Here is a 27,049-nt window from a genome sequence, read left to right as displayed (position 1 = left end):
TCAAGACTGTTCAAATAACGTAGCTGTTGCCATGATGAGTATGCGAGGCTAAGGAACGCTTCGCTGCATTCAAAAGAACGCCGATGTACATGCACACTGGTCTTTACACCAGTGCAGTGTGAATGCAAACCGATGGGATTGTGCGGTGTGACTAATTTCACCCAAGTCAATTTCACCCAAGTCAGACACAGCTGGGTGCGATATACGAAGAAGCATGGACCTGGGTGCGATAACGACTCCCTCTTAATTTCTTCCAACGGGGTGAATGTCTATTGTGAAAGCGATTTCTCGATATATTGTAATACATGTATTGAGGTTTGTAGAGGACATACGAAGGGGTTTTTTTTTTAAAGAAAGTACAGTAATCTATAATTTCTCCATATTATTTTATTCGGGCAAGATCAGAATGTCCATCGAGGCGATGGAGCGATCGAATTAGCGTGTGCGGGTGCGAGTTGGATTATTCCATTGTACGATCACGAGAGATGGTGATGGTTTGGTAACGTTTTCCTCCAGCAGTGGATTGACCCATGGGTGATTTTATGGGGTGTCTACAAATGGATCGCGCTGAACAATAAGTCAAGTTGCGCAGTAGCTCCAAGCCGTGCTGTGGTTGTCACTTGAAAAGTGAGGTGGATGTGGTGCCCGTCACATGCTGGCCGGTACACTATCAATGTTAACCACAGAACACGCACCATCAACAAGAGCAAAGCAAATATCGAATCCACAGCGCTGCGTGACAGGTCTGGGGTGCTGGAAGTGTAAAAAAAAATACCTCTCCAACTTTCCAATGCCACAGGGTAAAATGGGTGACCACGGAAAGAGCAGCGAATCCATTTAATCACCGTATTTATTGCAGACTTTGTCGTGCTGTTACATTGCAGAAAACAAATCCATCAAATAAATAAACAATCCCCGACACCCGATAGGCATTCATGCAATTTTTTTTCATCAAACCTTCTGGGTTATAGTGGTAGTGAGGTTTTTGTGAGCAGATTGATGGGATGCTCATGAATAAGCGATGCATTTGAATGTGCTGGGTGCTTGAACTCGCCAGCAACTCTGAGCGCCTTACATCGCTTGCATCTCAACAAGTCGAATGCCCAGCCACAGTTGTATTTATTTATTTATTACCTAGGGGACCCCCCTTTCCTAATGACAGCAGTCCCTATGCGGCAAAATGACCACGAACGCACGCGGTCATTTGCGCGTGGCGACGTTCGCCGTGCGAGTATCTGCACGCAGCGCAAAGTCGAGAGGTGCAGACGTTCACAGTCATCCGAGGACAAAGTGGATGGGAGATCGGAGCCTCCTCACAGACACCCCTGTTACGTGTCGGGTGCCATTAATGTGAACAGATTATAATCTTTCAAATGTGTCCGTGCAAACAATGGCTTCAATGTTACACAACAGCCGAATGGTGCTGAACACGCCATTTCTGTAGATTACATCGACGGGCGTTCACGATGTGTGAACTAAAGAATGGCGAGCAAGCGTGTTGAGTTCCCTCTCCACCGCACCCCGTGTGCTTGGTCACCGCACAACACGCAACTGACATGCGCGCAATTCAAGGCAACATTGAACAGTGAGCATGGCTCGTGGGCTTTACAACGCGTGAAGAATATATGAACGTATACATATTGTCTTTTTTTCACAAATGCGTAATCATCCCGATGTACTTCACAGGCCAGATGTATCGGTAGGCACCACATTTTCCCGTCAATGAGTGTTTTTATTTTCTCTGACAGTATCTACAAAATAAGCAACCACTTAACTAAAAAGAAAACAATCCTTACCATAACACCAATATTTTGCCGGAAGTGTTAAAGACTTCCGTCATTGCCACATACGAATGTACATGTATATATGAGGACACCAGTTCACATTGGACATCAAGGTTTATATGTTGAAGTTGGCTCATTCAATATAATAATAAAAAGTATTATTTATTTACCAGAAAGCCACATGGAGTCCAATTATTCTTTTTCAGAAGGGTCTTGCATTTTATGCTTTTAAATTCATTGATTTTCAGCCAATGAATGTGAATGTATGTTGAACTTATTTCGCACTGTATGTAGCAAACCGTGCTCATTGGAGATGTGGGGGGAAGGACAACCTAAACGCACAAAGCAGTTCTACAGAAATACGTTTTCAATCTAGATTGAAATGTACATAGCTCCAGTGGCTTTATAACATCGGACGAGCTTTCCAGACGGCCGCAGAAGCGCATCCGAAAGCACCAAGTAAACTGTTGCAGGATGATAGTGGAGAAAGAAGCTTTGGAAAAAACGAGTGAAAATGGGACGACCCAAAGATGCATGAAATTTAGATTTGAAGCTTTCGTGACTGCAAGGATTCATACGCTTTGGTTTTTTCTGTAAAGTCACGTAAGTAAAACAATCAATAAAATAAACTAAATGAAAACAACTAATAGTTGTTTTGTGACTTTACCGAAAAAAACTAAGAGTATGCATGAATCTATCTACGGTTGGAATTTATAAAAGAAGTCGGGGTGGATCAGAGCACAGTCAACCAATTCAGCGCCCTCTTCTGCATCATCATCATCATCTTCTCCAGCATTTAGTGTACCACAGTATTTTGTCTCAAAGATAGTATCCACCACGTGGTGCAGATAAAAGTGCAGCCCTGAAATTATTTTCTCAAGCCATTGCTGGCGACGGAGCTCTAGAGAGCCGCTCTGAAGGGTATTTGGTCTACTCTTCCATGCTGGTCAGATGTCTTGGAAGAAGTTTACTTGACTCCACTACACACAATCGACCAACCGACTGCGGGATGCCGTTCACTCAAACTGCGTGGTGGCCAGAGGCGGGGGGGGGGGGTTCGAGAAACTTCCACCATTGTTTCCACTGCCGAGCTGGGAGATCGACATCAAAGGGGCAACTTCGAGATTGCAAGTCCGAGGTGTGCACCATTGCACCACGTCAGCGTCCCTGCACTTGCAAGTCTATTCGTTTATATATTACAGATGGAAGTCTTAAAAACACAATATTGCACAGCTTATCACAATTGGTTTTGTTTTGCCCCAAGTGCTTTCTATGTTCCATAAAGTCTGCCATCGCCATCTGCGAACTGGTGAACAAAGAAAATGACAGATGCTTATTTGTTCATGCAAACATCACAGAAAGACACAAACAGTGGTTTAGTGGAGTCCAAAAACAAATTAGCCTCGAGTCAGTAAACTTGTTGTAATTCAATTATGAATTCACCATTGTGTACACAACATCTGAATAGATTATGCGTACACAATACGGCACTTTAAGCGTGGTATGGTAGACAATTAATACAGTGCCTGTTTCTGTCATTTTGGACTACAGATAATGCTGTGCATTAGAGCTAATGGCATTTAAAAAAAAAAATTGTAATAAGTGTCCTACAGGAGATCTCCTCTTATCCACGGTGATATGGGGGACTAATAACCGTGGATCCTTTTATCGGCAGGGCTATCTGTAATTTGACTCTTCTTATCTGCGGGGGGAAATATCGCAAATAACCCAAATGGTGAATAGGGCGAATTTTCCACGTGACCCCCTCTTATCCACCTGAAACAATGTAATTATTAGGAGGCAACTTTGCTAAGCACCATGGGTAAAATCACTCATAACTGCGAGTGTTAAAATAGGGCCACAGATAAAAACAGTTTTAGCGGACTCTACAGCTGCTGCAGATCATAGCAGTTGCGAGTACATAGGGGCTCGGATAACAGAAGTTCTCCCGTACATCAATAACTTGAATTCCGCATCTCAAAAAAAAAACGATTTATCAAACGCCAAGGCTAATTTTCTTTGGCATTTGCATCGTCCTTGTGCTGTTCACCTTTTGGCATTATTTGGTCTAAAGCACCAGTGAAGGAAGCCATGAAGGAGGCTCTCTGGTGTAGGCCAATCAGCTTCAAGGACAACGCATCCATCATATAACGATGTTTCTTTGCACGTTTTACCCACAATTGTGTGTGGTTAATGCCGACTTGATGTCTCGTAAGAGCTGTCTATTTAGTGTTTGAACATCTCAACACTCCTGTATTATATCAACTGTAATATTCTCTATTATGGATAGTTTTTACGTGAATAACCACAAATTAGCGAACCCGAGCCCGCTGAAGCTAGGACTGGAGGGGGGGGGGGGGGCACACGAGGCAAGTATTCCCATTCGTTTTTATCGGAAATGGAACGAGACATCTGGTGAGTGCTGGGAAATCTTCACTTAAAAGCATTAGCTAGCACACTACTTTGGATTTAACTGAACCCATTCTTATTCATACAATTATATTATTGCTAACGTTCTAAACGTTACACTAATTTGTTCCTATATGGAACCGAAAATACAAAGATATTTTTGCCACAACTCTCTTTAGCTTAGTGAAATAAATAATAACTAAAGTTGTCTATCAACAGGTGGTGGGTACATGAGGTATGTCGAAATTTAATTGCTTAAATATTTGATAAATTTCAAAACCGTCTAATATATCATTTTAGATTACTCAATGAAGTAAAACAAACTATTGTTCCCATTAAGTTCATCTCAGCACTGTCTGTAGAGTGACAATAGATTTAATCTACATTGGTAACTGTACTTAAAATTGGTCCAAACACTTGGGGACAATTTAGTGGAAGACTTAATTACGCAAGCCAACACACTTATGGTAATAGCCACACCTGGAGTTAAAGATAAAGGTGCAGCCCTGCAGTTGCTTGGTCAAGCCACGACGAGAAGGGGCCTCCACGAGAAGGAGCTCTAGAGAGGCCCTGCAAGGGTACTTGGCCTACTCTTTCAAGCACTCTGAAGTAAACGATGTCAATTATTATGAATTCCGATGCTTGTTTACATTTTATATTGCAAAATAGTTTAACCGTCAACCCATGGGCAGGGCAGGTTGAGTATTCTAGCCGTGGGCAACATTTGTACCTTGACTGAATCCATACATTGCAATTTCATTATTCAACTACTCTGCACAAACTGACAAACATAACTTTTACGGACTCAACACCTCACCTTTACTGTTTTGTAATTAGCTTAAAAGAAAAAGTTTAAATGAGACTCTGCTCATGGAAAATTATGAAACATATGGCATTGCATAAAATGTAAGTTTCTAATGAGCAGCAAACTTCTCTAAAACGTTAAAGTGGCTTTAAAGAAGGCACTTAAAGCACACACATACAAACTCATTCCTGCCAATTAAGCTCAATTCAAGAAATGCTCTTTTAAAATGGGCCCGTTTAAATATTTGTAATATTATACAACGTAGCTTATCAAATACTCCATTAAACCCAAGCATGGCATTCCAACCATGACACCGAGGTGCACCATACATCTCCCCACGTTCCACTTTCAGTTCATTCTAAGGATTCTGATCCGTGGCCAATTAACAATTAGCGTCTGAGATTAACTCCCGATTACCCGTGAGGCTAACGTCAGCTCACACGCGTCACGAAAAAAAAACTGGGAGCGACACCGCAGCTGCATGCGGCCACGTACGCAGAGGCGGGAAAGACATCGGCAGCAGCAGCAGCAGCAGCCCTACTGAGCACGCACGACACTACCATTGCTGCTGTTGTTGCTGCTGCTGCTGCAGAGGATCAAAAGTTCCCGCACCATCTCCTCGAGCGTGTACAGGTGCTGGTCGGGGGCTTCGGGCACAAGCCTCCTCATGGTGTTGGCCAGCTCAAAGAGGTACTCGGTGTTCTGCCCGCTGGGGCCGCTGCTCATCAGGATCTGCTGGGCGATCTCCGCCATGGGCGCGGGCCCCAGGAAGTTGGGGTTGTCCTCGGTGCCCACGTAGAGCATGGAGAGGAAAGGCTCCTTCTCCACCTCGCGGGGGTAGAACATCACGAAGCTCGTGTTGTAGCCACCCTGCTCGCGGATGTCCAGCCTCCGCTTGACATCCTCCCGGAGGTCGTCGCGGATTTTATACGCCACCCCCCACACGGAATTCTGTCGCATGTTGAAAAGGGGGGGGGAATTGAGAGAGGGTTTGGCTTGTAACGCAAAGTATTGTAAGTTCATCACACAAAGATCCACAAAATCATCATCTGTCATGATCATCCTACTGCTGGATGAATGTCTCCCCCAAGCCACTAATACTTCTCACGATCCTGCGATGCGACAATCCATCCGGCACCCACACGTGAATCGATCTCATCGCTCAATTCTCTTTGATGGATGTCCTCTCAGATGTGTTCCGTCCGTTGGTTCCGCGTAGCAATGACATTTCATAGGTCGCCTAAATGCCACAGCAAATCAAAGCGCCGCTTCTGATGTGATTTTCCACTGATCTTAGCCGTAGCTGGGAATCGGGTTCGTAGCGCTGCGCAGTAACCACTCCGGCACTACCGCATCCACCAAATAAACGTCATCAACGTGTGATTACATTTAGACTCGTAATTTATTTTTATAAAGTGTATCTCAAGACGGCGCATAGTGAGAGGACGGGGGTAGTGTTACCGTACAGTGCCACTCAAGGTCAGCCATGGTAACACTTGCAACACTGTGTCAGAAAATTGTTACTGCATGACCACATGTATTATACAATAATAACATTAGCACACGGTGAATGCAATACCGGCGCATAATGGAACATTACCATGCTGGAAAAAACCATGTTTAATAATGGGCAGTACATGCCTTGAAGCCTGTGAAATAAGCTCTTTCAACAAGTGCACACACTGCAGTTTGTTCACATGTTTTCAAATAAAATAACCTCCACGAACATTAATTTTCCTTGCTTTCTTAACTGTGAAAACACGCAATGGAAACATAAATTATTTCAAGCAGAATCAATCTCACAAATACAATAACGTAAGCTTGTATTTTCTTCATAGCGGTGCAATGACTAGCACAACACATTTAACAATTAGCGCGATCAGTCACATCTTCAGTTAAACACGATGCTGACTTCACTAAACGATGACCTCACCACCACCACACCATGCAGCACCCAACAGGGTAACGCCGGCACTACAGCCAACAGGCTAACGCTGTGCGTTCTTCAACTGCCCACTTCCAAATTTGTCTTGAATCTAACGCACGAGGTATCCACTCTAACACATCGTGGGGCTCTGTCGCATGCAAGAGATGTAAAAAAATGGTTACTTTCCGCATTGACCGTTGCGTTTCAGTTGTCAGCTTGAATGCCGGTTGATAAAACTGCCCTGCATAGCATCACATGTGCCAAGCGATACGAGTTCTCACGAGACAACTTTCAGCCAATGGTAACGCGAACAGCTCCAGGTTCGAAATGTTGTAATTGGTTCTCCAGGGCATGTGATGGACCCATCATCAGCCATGATAAATGCACTGCTGGTTGAAGGCCCGTAAAACCACCCGAAAGTCCACTTAGCTCCCACACGCAAACAATGTCGTGGCTACGTCTCATCTTCTGGACGTGCAACGGACAGGTGTGAATACACACCTGATGTAAATTAACATTTCACATATGATTGATTGAATCGTTTCTGTACAATACACTCAACTAATGAAGATGCAACTCTTTTGATTTTATGGAAGAGGATAAATTAAGTAAAATGTATTTTGTTTAACCACGATAGAGTCTCATTTGCAAGAGTGGCCTGGGTCACCAATATGACAACAAAATAATTCAAAATAAAGATGTACGATTTTTCTCCATCGTACAGCTAAAGGGGCAGAGCAAGCTACACGATGCCAGTTATTAACAGGGCACGAGGTCTACCCGGCCTGATTGGCTCCGAACATTCCAAAAGGGAAGCACAAAGAGACCTCGTAGCATTGGCGGACTTTGACCTGCTGATGCAACCATTCGTCAGCAGGTTGGACAGTCAGCTTCCACGCGAGGGATGAAATGAGCCATTCTTACGCTGTGGGAGTTTTTATTTTTTTAAGCGCACCTTTCAGTTTTACGCTGAACACGTTTCAACATTCCACGTCAACACATGTAGAGCTACGCGCAAAGACAAATACAACGCTGTCAATAATACATTTATGCCAGTTTTGATTAATTTATTAAGCCTTCAACTATGTTACTACCTCATCTTAACAAGTGCGAGTCATCGTATTTATTTGAGATCTTAAAGTTACCGTATTGTACTTTAAAGTGAGCTAATTGAACACTGAGCCTGTGGCTAAAAGTATCTGTAACAGGAACGTCATTTATCTGAATCGTATATATTTTGCAACTCTGAATGTCAATTTGTCACAGCTGAAACTTAATTTTACTGGCAGCCAATCGATTGACACTCCTCTATAGAATTTAAATAGAGAAGTAAGGCACTGTTTGCAATCCCAGATAATAAAAAAACTCACCACTTTCATAATTAACACTGCCACAGAAAAATATATATAATTAGGAAAATTTTCTTTACAAAGAAGCACCAATGCTAGAAATGCTACTCATTAAATTCCTCTATGATAAAACAGCCTTCATGGAAGATGTATTAACTTTTATTTGAAGATCTTTGTAATTTCTTTAAAATCAATTCAAACCAATAACCTCTTTTTCTTTTGGCACATCTGGGGTGGGCCAGTGCCACGCCCTCACAATTGGGGAAGGGTTTCCACTGGCTACTTGCCATGCTGATGCCGCAACCAAATTGCGATATGCTGACCTCACAAGAAGACATCCGAGTCTTGCACAGGGCCAGAGGCAGGGGCTAATGAATACCGCATTCATCGTGTGACATCAGTCAGTACAACTCAAACGCAGTGTCAGCACACAATCATCTGCTTGCACCTCGACTCATTCGTCGCGCGTAATGTCAGCCACAGGCTGACTCCACGGCTTCGGTTCTACGGTGGAAAACCAACCTGGTGCGTCCTGAACGGCAACCCTGAATTACATTGATTCATTGCATCGATCGCGGGGGGATTGAAGAGTTGCGTCTATAATATACCGTGTGTATGGAAACCTTCAAGCAGCTCACATGTATGCAACACTAAGGTACTCACCCCAGGGTCTTTCACCAGCGTGACCACTCTGCCAGGCTGCCAAAAGACAAAATCACATTCAAAGTTACTGGATGCAGCACACACAGTTCACGCTCTGGGTAACACTAATAGGCAGAGGTGGGACAAAGTCATTGTTATGCAAGTCCAAGTCGAGTTGCAAGTCTTTGTACATTTTGCCGAGTCAAGTCTGAAGTCATCAAATTCATGACTCGAGTCTGACTCGAGTCCAAGTCACATGACTCGAGTCCACACCTCAGAGGTGGGACAAAGTCATTGTTATGCAAGTCCAAGTCGAGTTGCAAGTCTTTGTACATTTTGCCGAGTCGAGTCTGAAGTCATCAAATTCATGACTCGAGTCTGACTCGAGTCCAAGTCACATGACTCGAGTCCACACCTCTGCTAATAGGCACATGCTGTAAGAAGAACAAGGCATACTTTAAGCATGCTGCCCTGTGCTTCTAGTCCAAAGTTCACCGGATTTAAATTAATTCTGACATTTGACATATCCAGGCCTGTATTACAAAAGAAAAAAAAGTGCAAGCTGCTGGCAGAGGAGTCCCCCTCCACTCGAGGGAGCTCTGGAGAGACCCTCTGGAGGGTGTTTGGGTCTACGCCATCCTGGCCATTGACTTCAGCGATGCTGGCTGCGTGCTCTGACCTCCGAGCCACCCCGGCCACCTTTGAACAAGATTTTTTTTTAAATCACTTTCAACGTGATGTTGCTTAAGTGCACACAAGTAGTACATTGTGTATTTTTTAATATATATATTATAAACTGAATTGCTATGGCAGTTATATGAATAAGAAAAAGCTTTCGCAGCAACAACAAATTATGATTTTATCCCGTTGGCCATTCTAATGCAAATACGCAGTCCGCTCCAGCACCAGCTCAGTGGGAAATAAAAACAAAAAACATCGCCTGGCAGCCGCAGTGTGCACAGAGATCGGCAAAGTGCGGGCTGCTACTGCTGCTTTCAATTTAACCAAACTGTCGTGCGCGTTTCAGTAAAGACGGATTGCACGCATTTCAACGTCTGATCCCGCTAAAAAGTACCAGCTGTACAAACACGGAGCGCATCACTATGCACGAGCACACCTCCCGGGAGGCTTATCGCCACTCCGCCGCTTGCCGTGGCTGAACTTTACAAACGAGCGGCTTGATTCGCACTTTCAGCGACACTTGGTACTCGGCTCAAAAACGCCGGGGCACAAGTCGTGAATTGGTTTCCTTAAAAAAATGCAAAGTATAGTTAACTCTTCATCATCCGTGGACAGACTATCCGGGTTTCCCGGCAAATGTGCTTGCGCAAAAATAAACATCTTGCTGTGTATGCTGGGTCAATTGTGCCGCTCCTCACTTAATGGGGGTCAGTGACTCGGGCTCCACGTAGACCACAAACATGTAGGAAAGAACACAGATTTTTTTAAGGTGTACCTGTGTTGCTCGATCTATGTATCTTGGTGATATCTGTCTGCTTATATGTCTGTCTATAGTTTTCTGGTTATATTTTATGTCGCTATTTCACTATACCTGATGATGATTGCTTGTGTTGCAATCGAAACATCGTATGCTATTATTTAATTTATTATTTTATCTTTATACGTGACTTTACCAAAAAAAACAAAGAATAATTTTTGAAGGTGTTATAAAAACATCTTCACACCAATCCTACATATGTAAATAATGATTTTGGAGGGGTTTTTTTAATCAGGATCAGCCATTTTCCCCTTTAGCATTGATCATTAAAATGTAAGTGTAAATAATGTCTATTTATTATCAAGAAAAAATGCTGTTGCCCAATCTCATGCAAATGAGCATTGTTATGATTTTTTTTAATGCCTGCCAATCACCATCCATTCTAAATGTGAATGTAGAGTGTACAGATGACATGCCATGCATTACTGGAGTTAAACTCATCAGCTAGCAGCGATAATACGATAAGACTGAGCATTGAGTGAATTCTTTACAGCGGATGGTACATTGTCGATTAACATTCACTTATTCTGGGTACAGCAAATAAATGGAATAATATATACGTTTGATATACTATAAAAACATTTATCAAGTTAAATATTAAATGATGGTACAAGAAATACAATCACTACCTCTTTACTTTATTCTCATTTTAAGCGCGGGCCCAGCTTCTGCCATCAATTTCAAAATTAACGAAATGCCAGGGTGATTAAAGCATTCTCCCCGGGCACAACAGGAGGCATTATTTGAGTAGTTACATGCAAATAGGCCTCACTCCACCAAGAAAATTAACTTTCAAAACCATGATGCAAAGTTTACTTTATGTAATCAGCCGTGATAACTGCAAAACTTACGCCACCAAGTACTTTTGTAGCCTGCAGCAGTGCGGTGTCCTTCTCAAGTCAGCTAACAAACTAGAAAATGAACGTATTTTGTGCATGCTCACTCCGTGGTAGAGTTCGGGTTCAAAATACATCGATTAGAAAAGCCCGGCGTTCCATTTGTCCGTCAACTAAATTATAAGAGAGCCTTTCAGAAGGCCTGAATCAAAAAGTTATAGAAAGTGAATCCCCCCCCCCAAGTTGACAACAATACACTCCCCCTCCCCCAATATAATTACCTACACGCCTTACACACAATAGAGTCAGTAGTATCTGTAGGGTGTGTAGGTGTCTATGCCTCTACACACGCTACACACAATAGAGTCAGTAGTATATGTAGGGTGTGTAGGTGTCTATGCCTACACACCCTACAAACAATAGAGTCAGTAGTATCTGTAGGGTGTGTAGGTGTCTATGCCTACACACCCTACACACAATAGAGTCAGTAGTATATGTAGGGTGTGTAGGTGTCTATGCCTACACACCCTACAAACAATAGAGTCAGTAGTATCTGTAGGGTGTGTAGGTGTATATGCCTACACACCCTACACACAATAGAGTCAGTAGTATCTGTAGGGTGTGTAGGTGTATATGCCTACACACCCTACACACAATAGAGTCAGTAGTATCTGTAGCGTGTGTAGGTGTCTATGCCTCTACACACCCTACACACAATAGAGTCAGTAGTATCTGCACACACTGGGGCTCGAGGGGAAAGAAGCAGACGTGGGTGGGGGCGACGGGCAAGACCCCCCCCCCCCGCGCCGGGAAGTCCTCCACAGGAGCTGGAACAAGGCAGCTCAGAAGGCCGCCAACATTCTAGTATTGTTCAAATTGGCACTGAAATACTCTGCTCAACTGTTTCGGTTCATAAAAACAAAATACTGTCAACCATACAATTCTAGGATGTTTTTTACTAAAGCCACCCGAAACTCTGTAAAGTGGTCTTGCCATTGTGCAAATGTCATGAAAAGCATGGCGTAGGGTGACGTCATTGTTATCTAAAATTATACTCGAGTAAAATGCTGTGCCAGATGAATAATACATTCCTCCAGGGTTATAGAAGACGAATGTCAATTACCCAGTGACCATACTGGATAAAAAAAAATAAAACAAATGCAGTCTCTCGTGATGATCTTCAATAATAATTTCTGTAGTTCAATTTCAGTTGTTATAACTATGGCATCAGCAAATCTGAGATGGCTTACAATTTTTCTCTATGTATTTATTACGCCTTTATTTTTATGATTCACTTTTCAGAAAACTAATTTAACTGTTGCTGTGGTATAACCTCAGCGATGGCATGGAATGAATACAAATGCAGGATTGCACAGAACCTAAGAAATTCAACTCTTGACTGCAGACTCTATTTTACATGCAATACAATCCCGGAATTGCAATCAAAAGACCTTTTGAAAAATTGCATGCAATCAATGCATGTCAGAGAAAAGAAAGCCACGCTTTATTCACCTTACGCCATACTGTTTTCACAATAAACAGGTTTGCGTGACTTTAATGCATTGCATCATTGAGCCTCCGGGTAAAGTGCATGGCAGTTAGGCATACACAGACGAACTGTGTGAAAACATTCATCCCGGAGGCTAGAACTGAATCTGCATGTGCCCGACGCATCTGCTAAACAGGTCTTATTATCGAGTGATCGCAAATCATCAACAAATTAATTATATTCTCATGTTACATTTAGGATAATGGCGAGAGAGCGTGTGAACGAGACCGAAACAACGCAAAAGAGATTTGTAAAAATCAGATCACAAATTCGCGACAATTGATCAAATTGCCAAGGTGATGTATCGTTACTCCCAAATGTTACTATCATCTCAATCCGTGACTGCCATCACAGTCATTCCATCATCATCAATCTTTATTATCTGCAGATTATTGCTGATAAGAGGATGGATTTAGAGGCGCAATGTTGGTGGCCTTTATAGAGGCATGGCACGTCAAATAGGATCCATTTAGCACTCGTATACAGCTCCTGCATATTATTATTATCTGAAAACCTCCAGATAATAGGAAGATGCCCATGATCGGCAGCCCGGCTAGTCTAGTATCGATATTCCTTTGAATAAGTGGAAGGAGCAACATACTGTATAGGGACTATATACATTCTATTACTTGTGAAATACAAGGATAATATAAAGACTGCAGTCAGCCCGGCGGACATTAGGCATTGCGAATAAGAGGGCTGTGGATACAAATTTATATAATTTCCCCTTATGTAAAATATATTGTAAATGTCACAGTTTAAACATGCGTGCATATTAATGTGAAACCATTACAAGGCAGTACAGCATTTCCAATTTTGCAAATGATGATAGAATATATTAGTAAATTAAATATCAACTGTGAATACAACCAGTTGAAGCCACATATGGTATCACAGCATGATATCAACGATACAGGCCCTGAGATAATTTTACTTGCCAAACTAAATTGCTGTAATGCAATTATTACACTGTACCGTATTCTCCAGATTGTAAGGTGCTCTAGTAGGTAAGATGCGCTCCAACCTTTGGGTCATTTTGAAACAAAAAAAGTTGAAACTTAGAATACGCCAACCCGGAAAAGCGGGGAACATTGTTGTCAGATATAAAGTAAGGGAGCGTGGAGCAGACATTGGGGGAAAAGATTGCCTCATCATCTGGAGTATATGGTGATGGTATAAGTGACAGCGTGGTCTAATGTAGCCAGGCTCAATCATGTTATTTAAACCTGGTCGCACGTGTAACGGTGGGAGTAGCCATGGTGTCAATGAAGGCCAATTGCCAGATTATAGAGCACCCCCAAGTTTTGCTTTAAAATACAAAAAAATGGATGGTATAATCGGGAGAACACAACTGAAATGAAACATCTAAACCGAAGAATCACGGTTAAATACCAAAAGTACGTTGAAGTGCAACACAATAGAACGTAGCGGTGCCAATGAATGTGAGCACTGGTATTCAGAGAAGCAACCACGGGTCTAAATTCATATGGCAAACCGTGGCATAAATTACAAAGAGCAGCTCGCTTGCCACAATTCTAACACATTTCAGACGTTTTGGTGAGGCCATACCGTTCATTTTGGCCAAACAAAATCTCAAGTGCCTTTAAGACAAAAAAAAGTAGCCCAAATGTTTGCTGACGCTTTAGCGAATGAGTAAAACGTTTCATTAAGTTGATTCTTTGGAAGAAAGGGGACATTGTTGCCAAACCGTTTTTGATGTGACTGTCTAAATGTATAAAGCCTCTGTAATTTCAGCAGTACGTTTTCAGTTTAACGATTTACTTTATATTGGCTTTTGTTGACGAAAGAATAATGGAATGCAGTGATGCATCAATTTATCAATAAATGATGTCAATCGCTGAAATTCACTTCCGATTCACTACAGAGAGTTGCAAGAATGTCAGTATGTTGTGTTCGTGTACTGGAGGCTTGAGGACACTGGTTCATAGCACTATTGCTACACGCAGTGCAATATTAAAGGGTCTCCAAAATGACACGGCATGATGATTTTTAGAAAAAAGCAACATCTACAAATAGTCCATGAAGCTGTGCTTGATGTAATAAAGAAAACAAAACTCTGCAATTACAATCCAAGGTAGAGCAACATAATCTACTCACCGTTTCTTATAAGAGCCGAAATAACAAAGGTTCAATGTTTCTTCTCTCCATCGACAATCAAAACGCAAACCAAGCACAAAGTAGCTGTCCAACCCGCTGTTTTTATCGCTCCGATATTTACGGTGTTATATGCCAAGTCGCTCCCCCTCGGATGCGAGGCTCTCTCTGAATGCAATAATGTCTCCTGTTGTGTGCAAACATCACGCTGGCTCTGTCGGGTTAAACCATAAAGCAGTGCTGGCCACGGGTCCCATGAAATGCTACTGCTCAGCACAAATGTCTGATCGTTATTTACATTAGGTCCCACTTATAGTGCGCATTGGTCAAAATTATTTTTAAAGCACATAAAACATGAATGTGTCCATATAATGAATGTTTACACAATCTACAGCGCCGCTGCCGCGCTGTGATGGTTTTCACACCGGACTTGCGATCCAGAGGCCGCCGATTAAATTTCGTTCTCCCGGTGTGGCAGTTGATACAATGGTGCAACTTTCTTAAATCCCTGCCACCTCTGTCCACCCAGGCATGGGTGCAACATGGTTAGTCGATCGGGAGGTTGCGTGTGACGGGGTAAAACTGGAGTAACTCCCACCTCTTGGCCAGGGTAGAAGAGTCGTCCAGATACACTGTATAGGGAGCTCTTGAGAGCTCCCTCTCGTGTATCTCATTCTGCCAGTCGTGGTGTGAACAAGCAATTGCAGGGCTGCACCTTACACACAGTACCCATAGTCATCTATATGCATTCATTAATCCCCCCCCACTTCGCGCAAGAAGAGCACACAAGTGTTGTCAACATATCTACCCTCTGTTTAAGGAACGAAACAGGCGATTTCTCCACAAATCTGGATGTCACCTGATAGAGCTAGTTGTAATTACTGACAAATTATAAATGTTGTGGCTTTGCTCTCCAACATACCGGGTGTGCTGGACTAGTAACAAATTGGCATGTTCTGTTTACGTCACAAACCTTTCTAATTGGCTGTGTCGGGTGGTGGCGGGTTTAACGACACATTTATACATTTACACGATCTAACCCAAAAAACCTGTATGATGTATAATATTGGTCACGAAAGCCTGCTACGTGTTAAACAGACAGTCTATAGAGTATACTTTTCTGATTTATCGAGCCACAGCACACGACTTGTATTTGATCACAAACGCCGCATGCCAATAAATACATATCACGGAATGTAATTAAATATTACGCCACAATCTACTCAATTGTAATATATATATTTTTTTTGTAAATGTATTTGTAATATGTTTTACTCATCAAATAAAGAAACTGGTGTGTATAAAATATTGCAAAGTATCACAACTTGCCAATTCTACAACAGCAGTCTTTCTGGCTCCGACCAAAATTTGGGGGCATAATTAAGCTTCTCTTGTCTGCTGCACGATATCAATCCATAGTTTAATGTGGAAACGTGCACTGCAAGAAGCCGTAGAATATAAAGTGTGTAAATATGGATGGTGGCCTTTGGCATTATGTCTCTCTTGACTTGTCACCAAAAGCTTAACTGCAAACGAAGAGCACTGCTGAAGAATCGCCAATGGGACCCTGCTTGGCTTCCTGGAGGGTTATCGTATCCAAAATTACTCTACAGTCGGGGGACCTCAGCAGTTAGAGGAAATATTACAAAATTGTATGGCCAATATCAACCATTAGCAAAAGGCAAACATCGCCAGTGGTTATTAAATACAAAATAATGATAAGAATGTGGCGTGTACCAAAGCTACCATCTGCTCCATGAGTGGAAGAAACATTCAATGGGTTTAATGAACCGGACTTCCTGAATTTCCCTGAAGATGACTCACATAGTTTCAGGCAAAAGGTCATGTATATAATTGCTACATTTGGTTGCGAGAATTGTTTTTCATTTCACCAGTAAGCTAGAACAAAAATAATTAGAAACATATAATTCTCCGCTTGACAATTTCACTTGTTTGGCCATGTCGGGTGGTAGAGGTTCTTACAACACAAATTAGCCACACCATTACTTGTCCCGACTCAAAACATATCTAACGAATCACAAAATTTTTGTTCAGCACTGCATTTTATGCTTCTGTTCATCACAATTGTGCCAAAGTCGGTGACCTGAGTGTGAATTACAGAACAAACACACACACTATTTTCAATTGAAAGTTCATACTTACCTTCGTGTGTGCTTTCCCATTTATTTGATATATCCAACAACTCTGGATTATGACCATCACATTAGAGAGAAGCACTCCAATTGACCTCACTTCAGAAAATAAGATTGTGAATTTGAGAATATAAAGTTCAAGTGAATTAGATTACATCTATGCATCTTTGTAATGTGGCAGCAGACTACTGTTATTTAAATCAAAACTACATCGATAAAAGTGCCCCGTGGCTAAACAAGACATTTCAGTTTGACGTACACGGCACACATTTTATAAGGTGTGTTCGTACTGTGTAAAAAATGCCTTTTGAAATGTCATCGGGAGTAGTTCTGTGACATCTTCTGGGACTGCTCCGTGATAACGTGGTGGTGTGCTGCTTGCTGTAGTAATTCCTTTTTTTATACTAAGACAATGCCAACAGCACAATTGTATCTTGACTTAAAGCTTTCCTGACTGCAGGAATTCATATTCTTTGGTTCTTTCGGTAAAGTCCCGTAGATAGTCTTCTTGGTTCTTTCGGTAAAGTCACGTAGATGGAAAATAATAAAATAATAAAAAATAAAACATATTAAAATAATTCTCACGACGATGAATCCCTGCAGTCACGAAAGCTTTAAATCAAAATCCCGTAGATAGGTAAAAAACTAAACTAGAAACTACGACGTTTCGATCGCAACACAAGCGGTCGTCATTAGGTGGAAAAAAGGGGAGGTGGGAAGCCACCCAAGGCAAGGTGTTTTTAAAGGTTAAAAATGGGCGTAGCCCAAGCGTCCTGGTAAACCAGCAGCAATGGTTATGTAATTGGGTAAACGTACGAGCCGTGGAGAAATAAAAAACTTGTGGTACTCCAAATGCAGGGGGCGACACCGCAGGAACTGGAATTGCTTGTCCCATATTTAGTAAAATAAAACTAACATCGGAAGGTGACAAGATAAAAACATCACAGCTAATTATGACTTAAACTGGTTGATGACGTCCTTCCAATGATTGGTGAGTTTGTACCCAGCCTCTCGGTTGAAATTGTGTCCGTGTCTATATATATGGATGGCTTCATGAATGAATCTTTGGTGACAGTCAGTGGGCTTGCAAAGTACCTTCGTCTTAGAGAAATCATTTCGTGTGAGCCAGCCGCATTAAAACAATGATCAGCCACGGCTGAGGTATTGGTCCTACCGTGTTTCAAATCTGCCTAATGTTCACGAACACGGTCTGAGACATGTCGCTTAGTTTCCCCAATGTAACTACTGCCGCAGACAGCTTAGTTTGTAGACGCCGGGGTATTGCATGTCAGGGATCTTATCCTAACAGATGGGATCAGATCACGAATTTTATGTAGTGTTAAATCGAACCTGGATCTTGTGTTTGCTCATGATTTTGTAAATCTTTTTGGTGACCCCTACTATGTATGGCAAGATGATGGTTTTGATTGGGTCCCCAAATGGCTCCTTCCCAACGGTTGGGGTGATAGCTTTACTGATTGTGTAGTCTGAATATCCATTCGTCTTGAGGGCTTGGTGTACATGCTCTAGTTCACTGGCTAGGTGATGATGGTCGGAAATACATCGAGCTCTATGGTGTAAAGTTTTGATGAGGGAATTCTTCTGGGATGGATGGTGGTGGGAGTCAGGTTTTATGTAGGCATCCGTATGGGTGGCTTTCCTGGAGACAGAATGGCCCATTGAGCCATCTGGTCTCTTTTCGATTACAACATCCAAGAACGGTAGCTTGCCATCCTTTTCCACCTGAATGGTGAATTTGATGGCTGGGTGTATGGAATTTATGTGGTTGAGAAATTGGTTCAGAGCTGGAAGGCCATGTGCCAAATTACAAACGTGTCATTTACGTACCTCTTCCACAAGGATGGGCAGAGTGGATGCCTGGATGGCGTCTGTCTCAAATTTGTCCATGAAAACATTGGCTACAACCGGAGATAAGGGAGAACCAATTGGGCTGCCTTCAACTTGTTTGTAGAATGTTACATTCCCGGTGAAGTATGTGTTTGAACATATCTACGTGACTTTACCGGAAGAACCAAAGAATAATAGCACAATTGAACATAAGTGGGAGTGAAAGAGCAAATATGTGTTACATTAAATCGACGTTACAGCCAAGTTTGAGCAATAATAAAACATGTTTCTCTTATTCAGAGTTCTTTAACCTATGATAAATTTATGACATTAAAGTCTACCGTATCACAACACCAAGAGTTATGAAAGCACGCCACATCGTTGAACTATTCATGACATTGCCAATGGGGCACATTCATAACCACCAACTGTGAAATTACTTGCCAAAATGCTCCCTCAAGTTTTTACGATAATTTCAATGGTAATTTTTGCCAGCCCTCAAGCACAAATGCAAAATTTTGCTCAAGACAACATGCTAGATGTTTTTTTTTTATTATTTGCCTACAAATATAAATCCAGAACGTCAGCATTTCTTTAAACGAGCTTATTCCCAGTGGGTGTGCTGCTCTCAAAAGCTCTGTTCGTAAGCCTCGGGAATAAACTCCGAACCCAAAGAATCCTAAAGGCGCAGTATTCGTGCTCAAAAATATTTTGCGAATCAAGAGCCAACGAGTTTCGATGATATATTCTACTCAACTCCCCATCGTTGTGGTGTGTCCACACAGCTAAATGGTACAACTCAACCGCAATAAAACAAAATATTTAATGTAAAACATATTTCCATTCAAAACACTTTATCAACCAATAAAATAAAATAGGACATTTTAAAAAATGTATTGTACCATCTATAATAATAATTTACATGTATTTGGGGCCTTCCACTAACGTCTCAATATCCCCTTGTTTAAGCATATGCACATAATTATCGGTATAGATGTGTGGAATAAATATCTGATCTTTTAGTCACAACATGATGCATATTTCCTTCGGTTCAGAACCTGGCAGTCTGTCAAAGGGCTGGGCTACTAGGTGCGGCACATCCTCGAGGATATATCTCCTTCACTCTTTCCTTCAATATTCCCTTATGTCAAGTCACAAATACAAGACACCAGTGTACAACAAACACAGCTTAAAACTACATTTTCAGCACAGCAATTCCCCCGATTCACGTCTCCCGCTTTCATGTCGTTTCGCAAAAACGTCGTCACTTGATTAACACTGCTACTACTCTATTTGCCGCGCCTCAACGCACACTCAAGTCGCTCACAGCATCGTCCGTCCGTCCTCGTATCTGTCGCCTCTCAGCCTTCGCCTCCACCCACGGCCCTGTGCACCGCTTCGATTGACGTCGTTTCGATATTCGTTGTCGCCCCTTTCAGGAATTCATCCCCGACGTAAACCGGGAAATTACTGTACTTACACATCACCTGGCCACAATCCATGTGCTCGTACCTGTAACCATAACGAGTGACTCGCCACACGGGATATGTCCGATCATATGGTCACAGGATCGCACTACACAAACTCTCTCCTGAAGTCCTCTCGTGGATAGAAGATCATCACATTGGTATTTAACTCCTGTACATATTGCCATAAGCAAGAAGAGCATAGAACCATACTGCGTAAGCTAGGCATGTCTTTACTTAGTTTATATAGTACTAATACGACACGTGACTGCTGGTAAACAATTGGTAAAGGTGCAGCAATGCAATTCCTTGCTCACACCACTGCTGGCAAAATGGGCCTCCGCTTGTGGAGAGCTCCAGAGACCATTCATGAGAGGGTATTTTGTCCAACTCGTCCACGATTGGTCAGATGTCTGGGAAGAGGGGGGAGTACCCACATTGTACCCAGCCACGTGCACACTAACGCTCGTACTTCTGGGTGCACAGAGGCCGGAGGATTTAAGCAACTTTCCCATTGTTTCAGCTGTCGAACCAGCAGATCGGATGATGCAGCGACCTCTGGGAATGCGAGTCCAGTGTGCGCACCACTCTATCATGCCAGTGTTCCTGCTGCCATCCGGTTATTTCTGTGGGCATTACCAAGTCATGGCAAATGTCAAAGTTGTCCAAGAAGAGAGCGACACTATCATTTGCAAGCGTAGGCCATTAAACGCAGAGGCCATGGCTTAAATCCCAGAGTTCACCCTTTCCCATTCCAACACATCTGCAAATTGCAGGGTCGGTGGCCTGTTCATCACCGAATCGCGGAACGCGCAAGCGGTTAGCGTTAAATTATATTTAGAGAGGCATAGCGTCGTTGTTTTTAAAGGCGTCGTTGTTTTAAAAGGCGTCGTACTTACCGCAGAGAACTGTTGCGACACGACCGCACTCTATGACAGCCGTCGCCAAACTGTGCCACAACGCCGTCCCGCATGGCCTTGTGGGCGCCTCGGTACCGATAAAGTTATTTTGTTGGAACGGAACCGGAAGAATAACTGATGACGTACATGTATATCATCCGAATGGAAAATGGTTAAAAAGTGTATGAATTTTAACCTTAATGACAGCAAGTAGGCACATAACGATGCACCAATTTGGTGATTAAATTAAATGTAAATGCTCATGACACGTGCAAAGCATACAAATCATTTTAAATTCGCACACGTATATGTTGTTGGAGTTGGTTAATTTTATATGTACTGCAATACGCTTCCAGGATTCACTAAGCCTGCAGCTGTCACAGCGGTTAAAATTATTTGTATTTCTCTCAATTTCAATGGATTATCTTATTAGTCTTGGCCAGTAATAGTTCGTTCAGGCTACACGGGGGATCTTTGTCACTAGGGTGTCTGTGTGCGTGTGCACCCCCTGTGTGTGTACAATTGTGGTCACTCAATGCGCCCCCCTTCTGATAAGCAAGCCAGCATCAGAACTCAGGCCAAGTGAAAATAATTCACTTATTTGTTCCTATTTATGTTATTAAATGTTTTAAATATTACACAGTATTTATTACATCGTTACATTCAAATGTACAATATTTATCATTATTTATAAGTTCAACAATGCTCCTCTTTTATGTTTAACCATAACACATTTTATAACACTGACCGTGTGTGCATTTAAACACAGTAAAGTATTGTGTTCAAACTCATAAACCGTTCGACTTACGAACGGGTCTCAGGGACCGGGGCACGTTCGTAAGTCGAGGACTACTCCTATTTTTTTCTGGAGCTTCTAAACGCCCAAACACCCGGGGTTATATTTTCCGCAAAGCCGTAATTATAATACATATTTGGGGGGACACCCCCCCCCCCAATATTCAAATATGCTCAAAATGCCCCCCCTCCCCAATATATTGCGATACAAATTTTTTACTATGTTATGTAAATAAAAACAACAATTTGCTCAACCTTGGCCACAATATCTGGACTTGTCTTCATATAAATCAATGCATAGATTTCTGTTTATATGATTGTGGTTATGGTTGTATTTTATTAATCCCTAATCTCTGCCATTGCATACAATGAAACAATAAATGGTCAAAAAAAGTATAAACAGAGCTATGTAATACAATACACTATTAGGCATTATTGTAAAAAATAAATAAAAAGTCCATCCCATGTGTTAGTGAATTATTTAATATTTCAGGCAGGAAATGAGTTTTCAAATTTAGATTTTTTTTTTCTGGGTTGGGACCCCCAGACACCCTGGAAGATTTGGTCCCCCCCAATGTTGACTCCATGGCTACGGCCTTGATATTCCTGTACCTAGTCCCGGGCAGCTCCGGTTACAAGCGATCCGTGCCCTGCCCCGACTCTCGCCCCCTGCATTAGGCCCACCTGAGTTGGCCGGTACCACCTGGGGTGGCAAATGCTTCTCTGGTCTCCACCATGGGCAAGTAACACCTTGAGCAGTGTCCACCATGTGTCCACCATGGGCAGATAGCATAGCGTACTTACCTGGTTCATTGATACACTTGTTAGCGACTTTCATATTGCTTAAATGTTTCACATCACATTCGTTTGTTTTCCCCGCAAAATTATATTCTCCATCAAACATACGGTACCTTCCTTAATCCTGTACACTGTCACCATATTGTCTTATAGAATGCTACCAATAGGACCTTGCTATCATAGGTATGTGTGACCTTACGATGACGTTCCACAAGAAAATCATAATGAGCATTTGCCACCCACCGTGGTACCGAAAATATAATTTACTCACTCATCGACCACACGCTCACCGCTCAATTTCACTCAAACTCACCAATCACTCACTCCACACTCACCCATCACTCACACCACACTCACCACCCTCACCCATTACTCACCACACTCACCCTCACAACTCATCCATCACCCTCACCACACCCACCAATCACCCTCACCACACTCACCCATCACACTCACCACTCTCACCCATCACTCACCCATCACACTCACCACTCACCCATCACTCTCACCACACTCTCACTCACAACTCACCACACTCACCCATCACCCTCACCACACTCACCCATCACCCTCACCACACTCACCACACTCACCCATCACTCTCACCACACTCACCCATCACACTCACCACTCTCACCCATCACTCACCCATCACACTCACCACACTCACCCATCACTCACCCATCACACCCATCACACTCACCACATTCACCCATCACTCACCCATCACTCACCACACTCACCCATCACCCTCACCACACTCGCCCATCACTCACCCATCACTCTCACCACACTCACTCACAACTCACCACACTCACCCATCACCATCACCACACTCACCCATCACCCTCACCACACTCACCCATCACCATCACCACACTCACCCATCACCATCACCACACTCACCCATCACCACACTCACCCATCACCATCACCACACTCACCCATCACCATCACCACACTCACCCATCACCCTCACCACACTCAGCCATCACCCTCACCACACTCACCCATCACCCTCACCACACTCACCCTCACCCATCACTCACCCATCACTCTCACCACACTCTCACTCACAACTCACCACACTCACCCATCACCATCACCACACTCACCCATCACCATCACCACACTCACCCATCACCATCACCACACTCACCCATCACCATCACCACACTCACCCATCACCATCACCACACTCACCCATCACCATCACCACACTCACCCATCACCCTCACCACACTCAGCCATCACCCTCACCACACTCACCCATCACCCTCACCACACTCACCCTCACCCATCACTCACCCATCACTCTCACCACACTCTCACTCACAACTCACCACACTCACCCATCACCATCACCACACTCACCCATCACCCTCACCACACTCACCCATCACTCTCACCACGCTCACCCTCACCACACTCACCCATCACTCACCACACTCACCCATCACCCTCACCACACTCACCACACTCACCCTCACCACACTCGCCCATCACCCATCACTCACCACACTCACTCATCACCCTCACAACTCACCACGCAGGGCACGTGGGGCTAGCAGCTCACCTTGCCCGGCACCCCGCGGTGGTCCGTGCTGCCCTGCCAGAACCTGCGGCTGTAGTCTTTGATGTGGCCCACCAGCTGGGTCTCAAAGGGGAAGTCCACCTTCCACACCAGCGAGCCGTAGCCGAAGATCCACATGGCTCCGTGTGGTGTGAGCGGTGAGTGAGTGGGGAGTGTGGTGTGAGCGGTGAGTGAGAGTTGAGCTGATGGGCCGAGTGAGTGGTGAGCGTGGAGCGGTGTCCAGCGAGTGAGTTGTTGTTGTTGTTGGTGGTGAGGCGAGCGATAAGAGACGTACAGCTGCCTGTAAGAGGAGCGGCAGGCGAACTGAGTGTGATCGTGTGGTGAGGAGTGTGGCGAGCTGGGTGTGAGCGTGTGGTGAGGAGTGTGGTGAGTAGCGAGTTGTGTGTGAGAGTGTGGTGAGGAGGAGTGTGGTGAGCGGAGAGACGCCGGGTGAGGGCCGGCCCCGTGGGCCGTCTCAAATCAATAGAGCGGATCCGCCCCGGGAAGCCCCCGGCGCCTCACGCGATTGGTCCGCCCGGCCAACGAAGAGGCGGCCGTGGGTGGACGATACCATCTGCCCGCTACATCAAGGGGTGAAACATTCGATATTTAGTCATTTATTTTTGTATTATTCAAGTAGATTTATATCATTAGATGATGTATTAAAATGTATAACTAATATTATATAATATGCAACGGTTTAACGTTAATTTATTTTCCGTATAATTCGTTATTTGAAATTACACCCCAACCGCACCCCCCCGTAAATATCCATCAGTTGGCTGCGCCTACCGCGGTTGAGGGAGCGGACTACGAATTTAAATTGGGTCTTCACACCCCTTCAGATGCAGTGGAACCGGAACGGTCCAATCGGGTGGGTGGGGGAGACTGACCCTCCTGACCCTCCTGGCATTCATCTCGCACGGAGAACTCCCCAGGGCCCCCTAACCCCCAGACACGCTCATGACGGTGGGAAATTGGGGTGGGTGGGTGTGGGAAACTCTTTCTGGAGCTTAGCCCTGGACAGCTCCAGCTCAAATTAAGCGCTGGCCAGACCCAGGCTTTTGTATTTTATTATTACACGCTTTTATTTAACTCACTCCGTCTGTTGTTGTATCCTCGAAAACATCTTGTAACTCAATTTTTACCCACTTCCCAATGTGCTACCGACTGCAAACTTGGTATACTTATGTCATACTGATGACAATACTATATTCTATCATAAAATAAATTTAAACAATCTTTTTTTACATGTTATGTTTCGGCTTGGATCTTATTGTCCACGCTCAACTAACGTTGGCTGTAAATCACAACGGTCTCTTACGTTATGGCAAGCTTCGGGGCCACTTCCTGGAGTTTTGCCATTACTCGTACGGTACATTTCATTAAAGCGTGTTTAAAAAAAGTGTTTTAAAATATTACTTATTTCAAATTGGGTTGTATGCATAATAAAGTTTTTTGGGTTAGATCGCGTAAGTATAAATGTGTCGTAACCCTCCACCACCCGACACAGACAATTAGTAAGGGATTTGTTACGTAAACAAAACGCCAATTAGTTACTACTTCAGCCCGCCGGTGTGTTGGAGAGTAAATCCAACATCTCCAGAGAAGCACTGTTACTTATTGTGTTTTTTTTTACATATCCGATTAGCACGGTTGGTTATGTACAGTGCGAAAGAAGGTCAACATTTTTCATACCTACAACGGACATTTTTTTCCTTCCTTAATTTTAGTTCAAATAATAATGTAGTCATCCTTTATATAAATTGTTTACGTTTTCTCCGGTTCTCGATTCCCGTAACATGCAAAACACGTTGCGATGCTTGCTGTTTGTATCGTGATCTGTGTAACCATGACTGTAACGAAGATCTGTACTGTGATTTATGTAAGATCTGTACTATGTAAGATCTCTACTATGTAAAATCATCTGTACAGTCACAGGACGCCCATGAAATATAACCTGATAGCTCATTGGGCCTTTCCTGCTGGAATAAATAAAATATATCTATCAATGAGTCTCAACACTTTAAGAAAGGCCCTGTCTTGTGGTGTTTGGCCAATACATATTAATGTTTAAATCTTGCTTTCTTTTTCCAGTATTATTCCAATTGCATTGGTTCATGCTACGAGATTGTGTCATTCCAAACTCTCAGAGAGTAGTGCATCTCCCCATGTGTTAGAGAATGTCCCACAGAAAGAGATATAACTAAACTACTTCTGAGATGCCATCAAATCACCTTCATTATCGACATGCAAAAAGATGCATGTTCGTACACGCTCTGTTACAGAAACATGTTCCATACATGGTATTCTAGCAGCTATTGTTCATTCTCCACGGTTGAATTTGACAGGGCATGAAATGTTATTGTTTTTTTTACTGAGAGTATAGACTCACTAAACTTGAAAAACTAGTTTAATGATCTTCTTGGTTCTTTCGGTAAAGTCACGTACGTGACTTTACCGAAAGAACCAAGAAGATGAATCCCTGCAGTCACGAAAGCTTTAAATCGAAATTTAGTTTAATGATCTCAGCAGAATTGGCACATTGCTCCGAAACATTAAACAGAACTCAGTCAAACTATACTAATAGGAATTTTATCCTT

General features: G+C 43.1%; 1 protein-coding gene across 1 annotated transcript; it reads right to left on the bottom strand.

Moving 5' to 3' along the window:
* Window positions 1-832: 832 nt before the first annotated feature.
* CHAC2 (ChaC glutathione specific gamma-glutamylcyclotransferase 2) lies at window positions 833-24,970 on the bottom strand. Its single transcript, XM_061580329.1, has 3 exons — window positions 24,450-24,970; window positions 8,938-8,973; window positions 833-5,949 (listed from the first exon to the last, which is right to left on the bottom strand). The coding sequence occupies exons 1-3, from the start codon at window positions 24,582-24,584 to the stop codon at window positions 5,536-5,538; spliced, it is 585 nt and encodes a 194-aa protein (XP_061436313.1). The 5' UTR covers window positions 24,585-24,970; the 3' UTR covers window positions 833-5,535.
* Between the last annotated feature and the right edge of the window lie 2,079 nt (window positions 24,971-27,049).

The sequence above is a fragment of the Lethenteron reissneri genome, chromosome 8, assembly GCF_015708825.2.
Source record: "Lethenteron reissneri isolate LAM-NWPU_2019-01 chromosome 8, ASM1570882v1, whole genome shotgun sequence".
NCBI classification, from domain to species: Eukaryota; Metazoa; Chordata; class Hyperoartia; order Petromyzontiformes; family Petromyzontidae; genus Lethenteron; species Lethenteron reissneri.
This window is presented reverse-complemented; position numbering and strand designations above follow the sequence as displayed.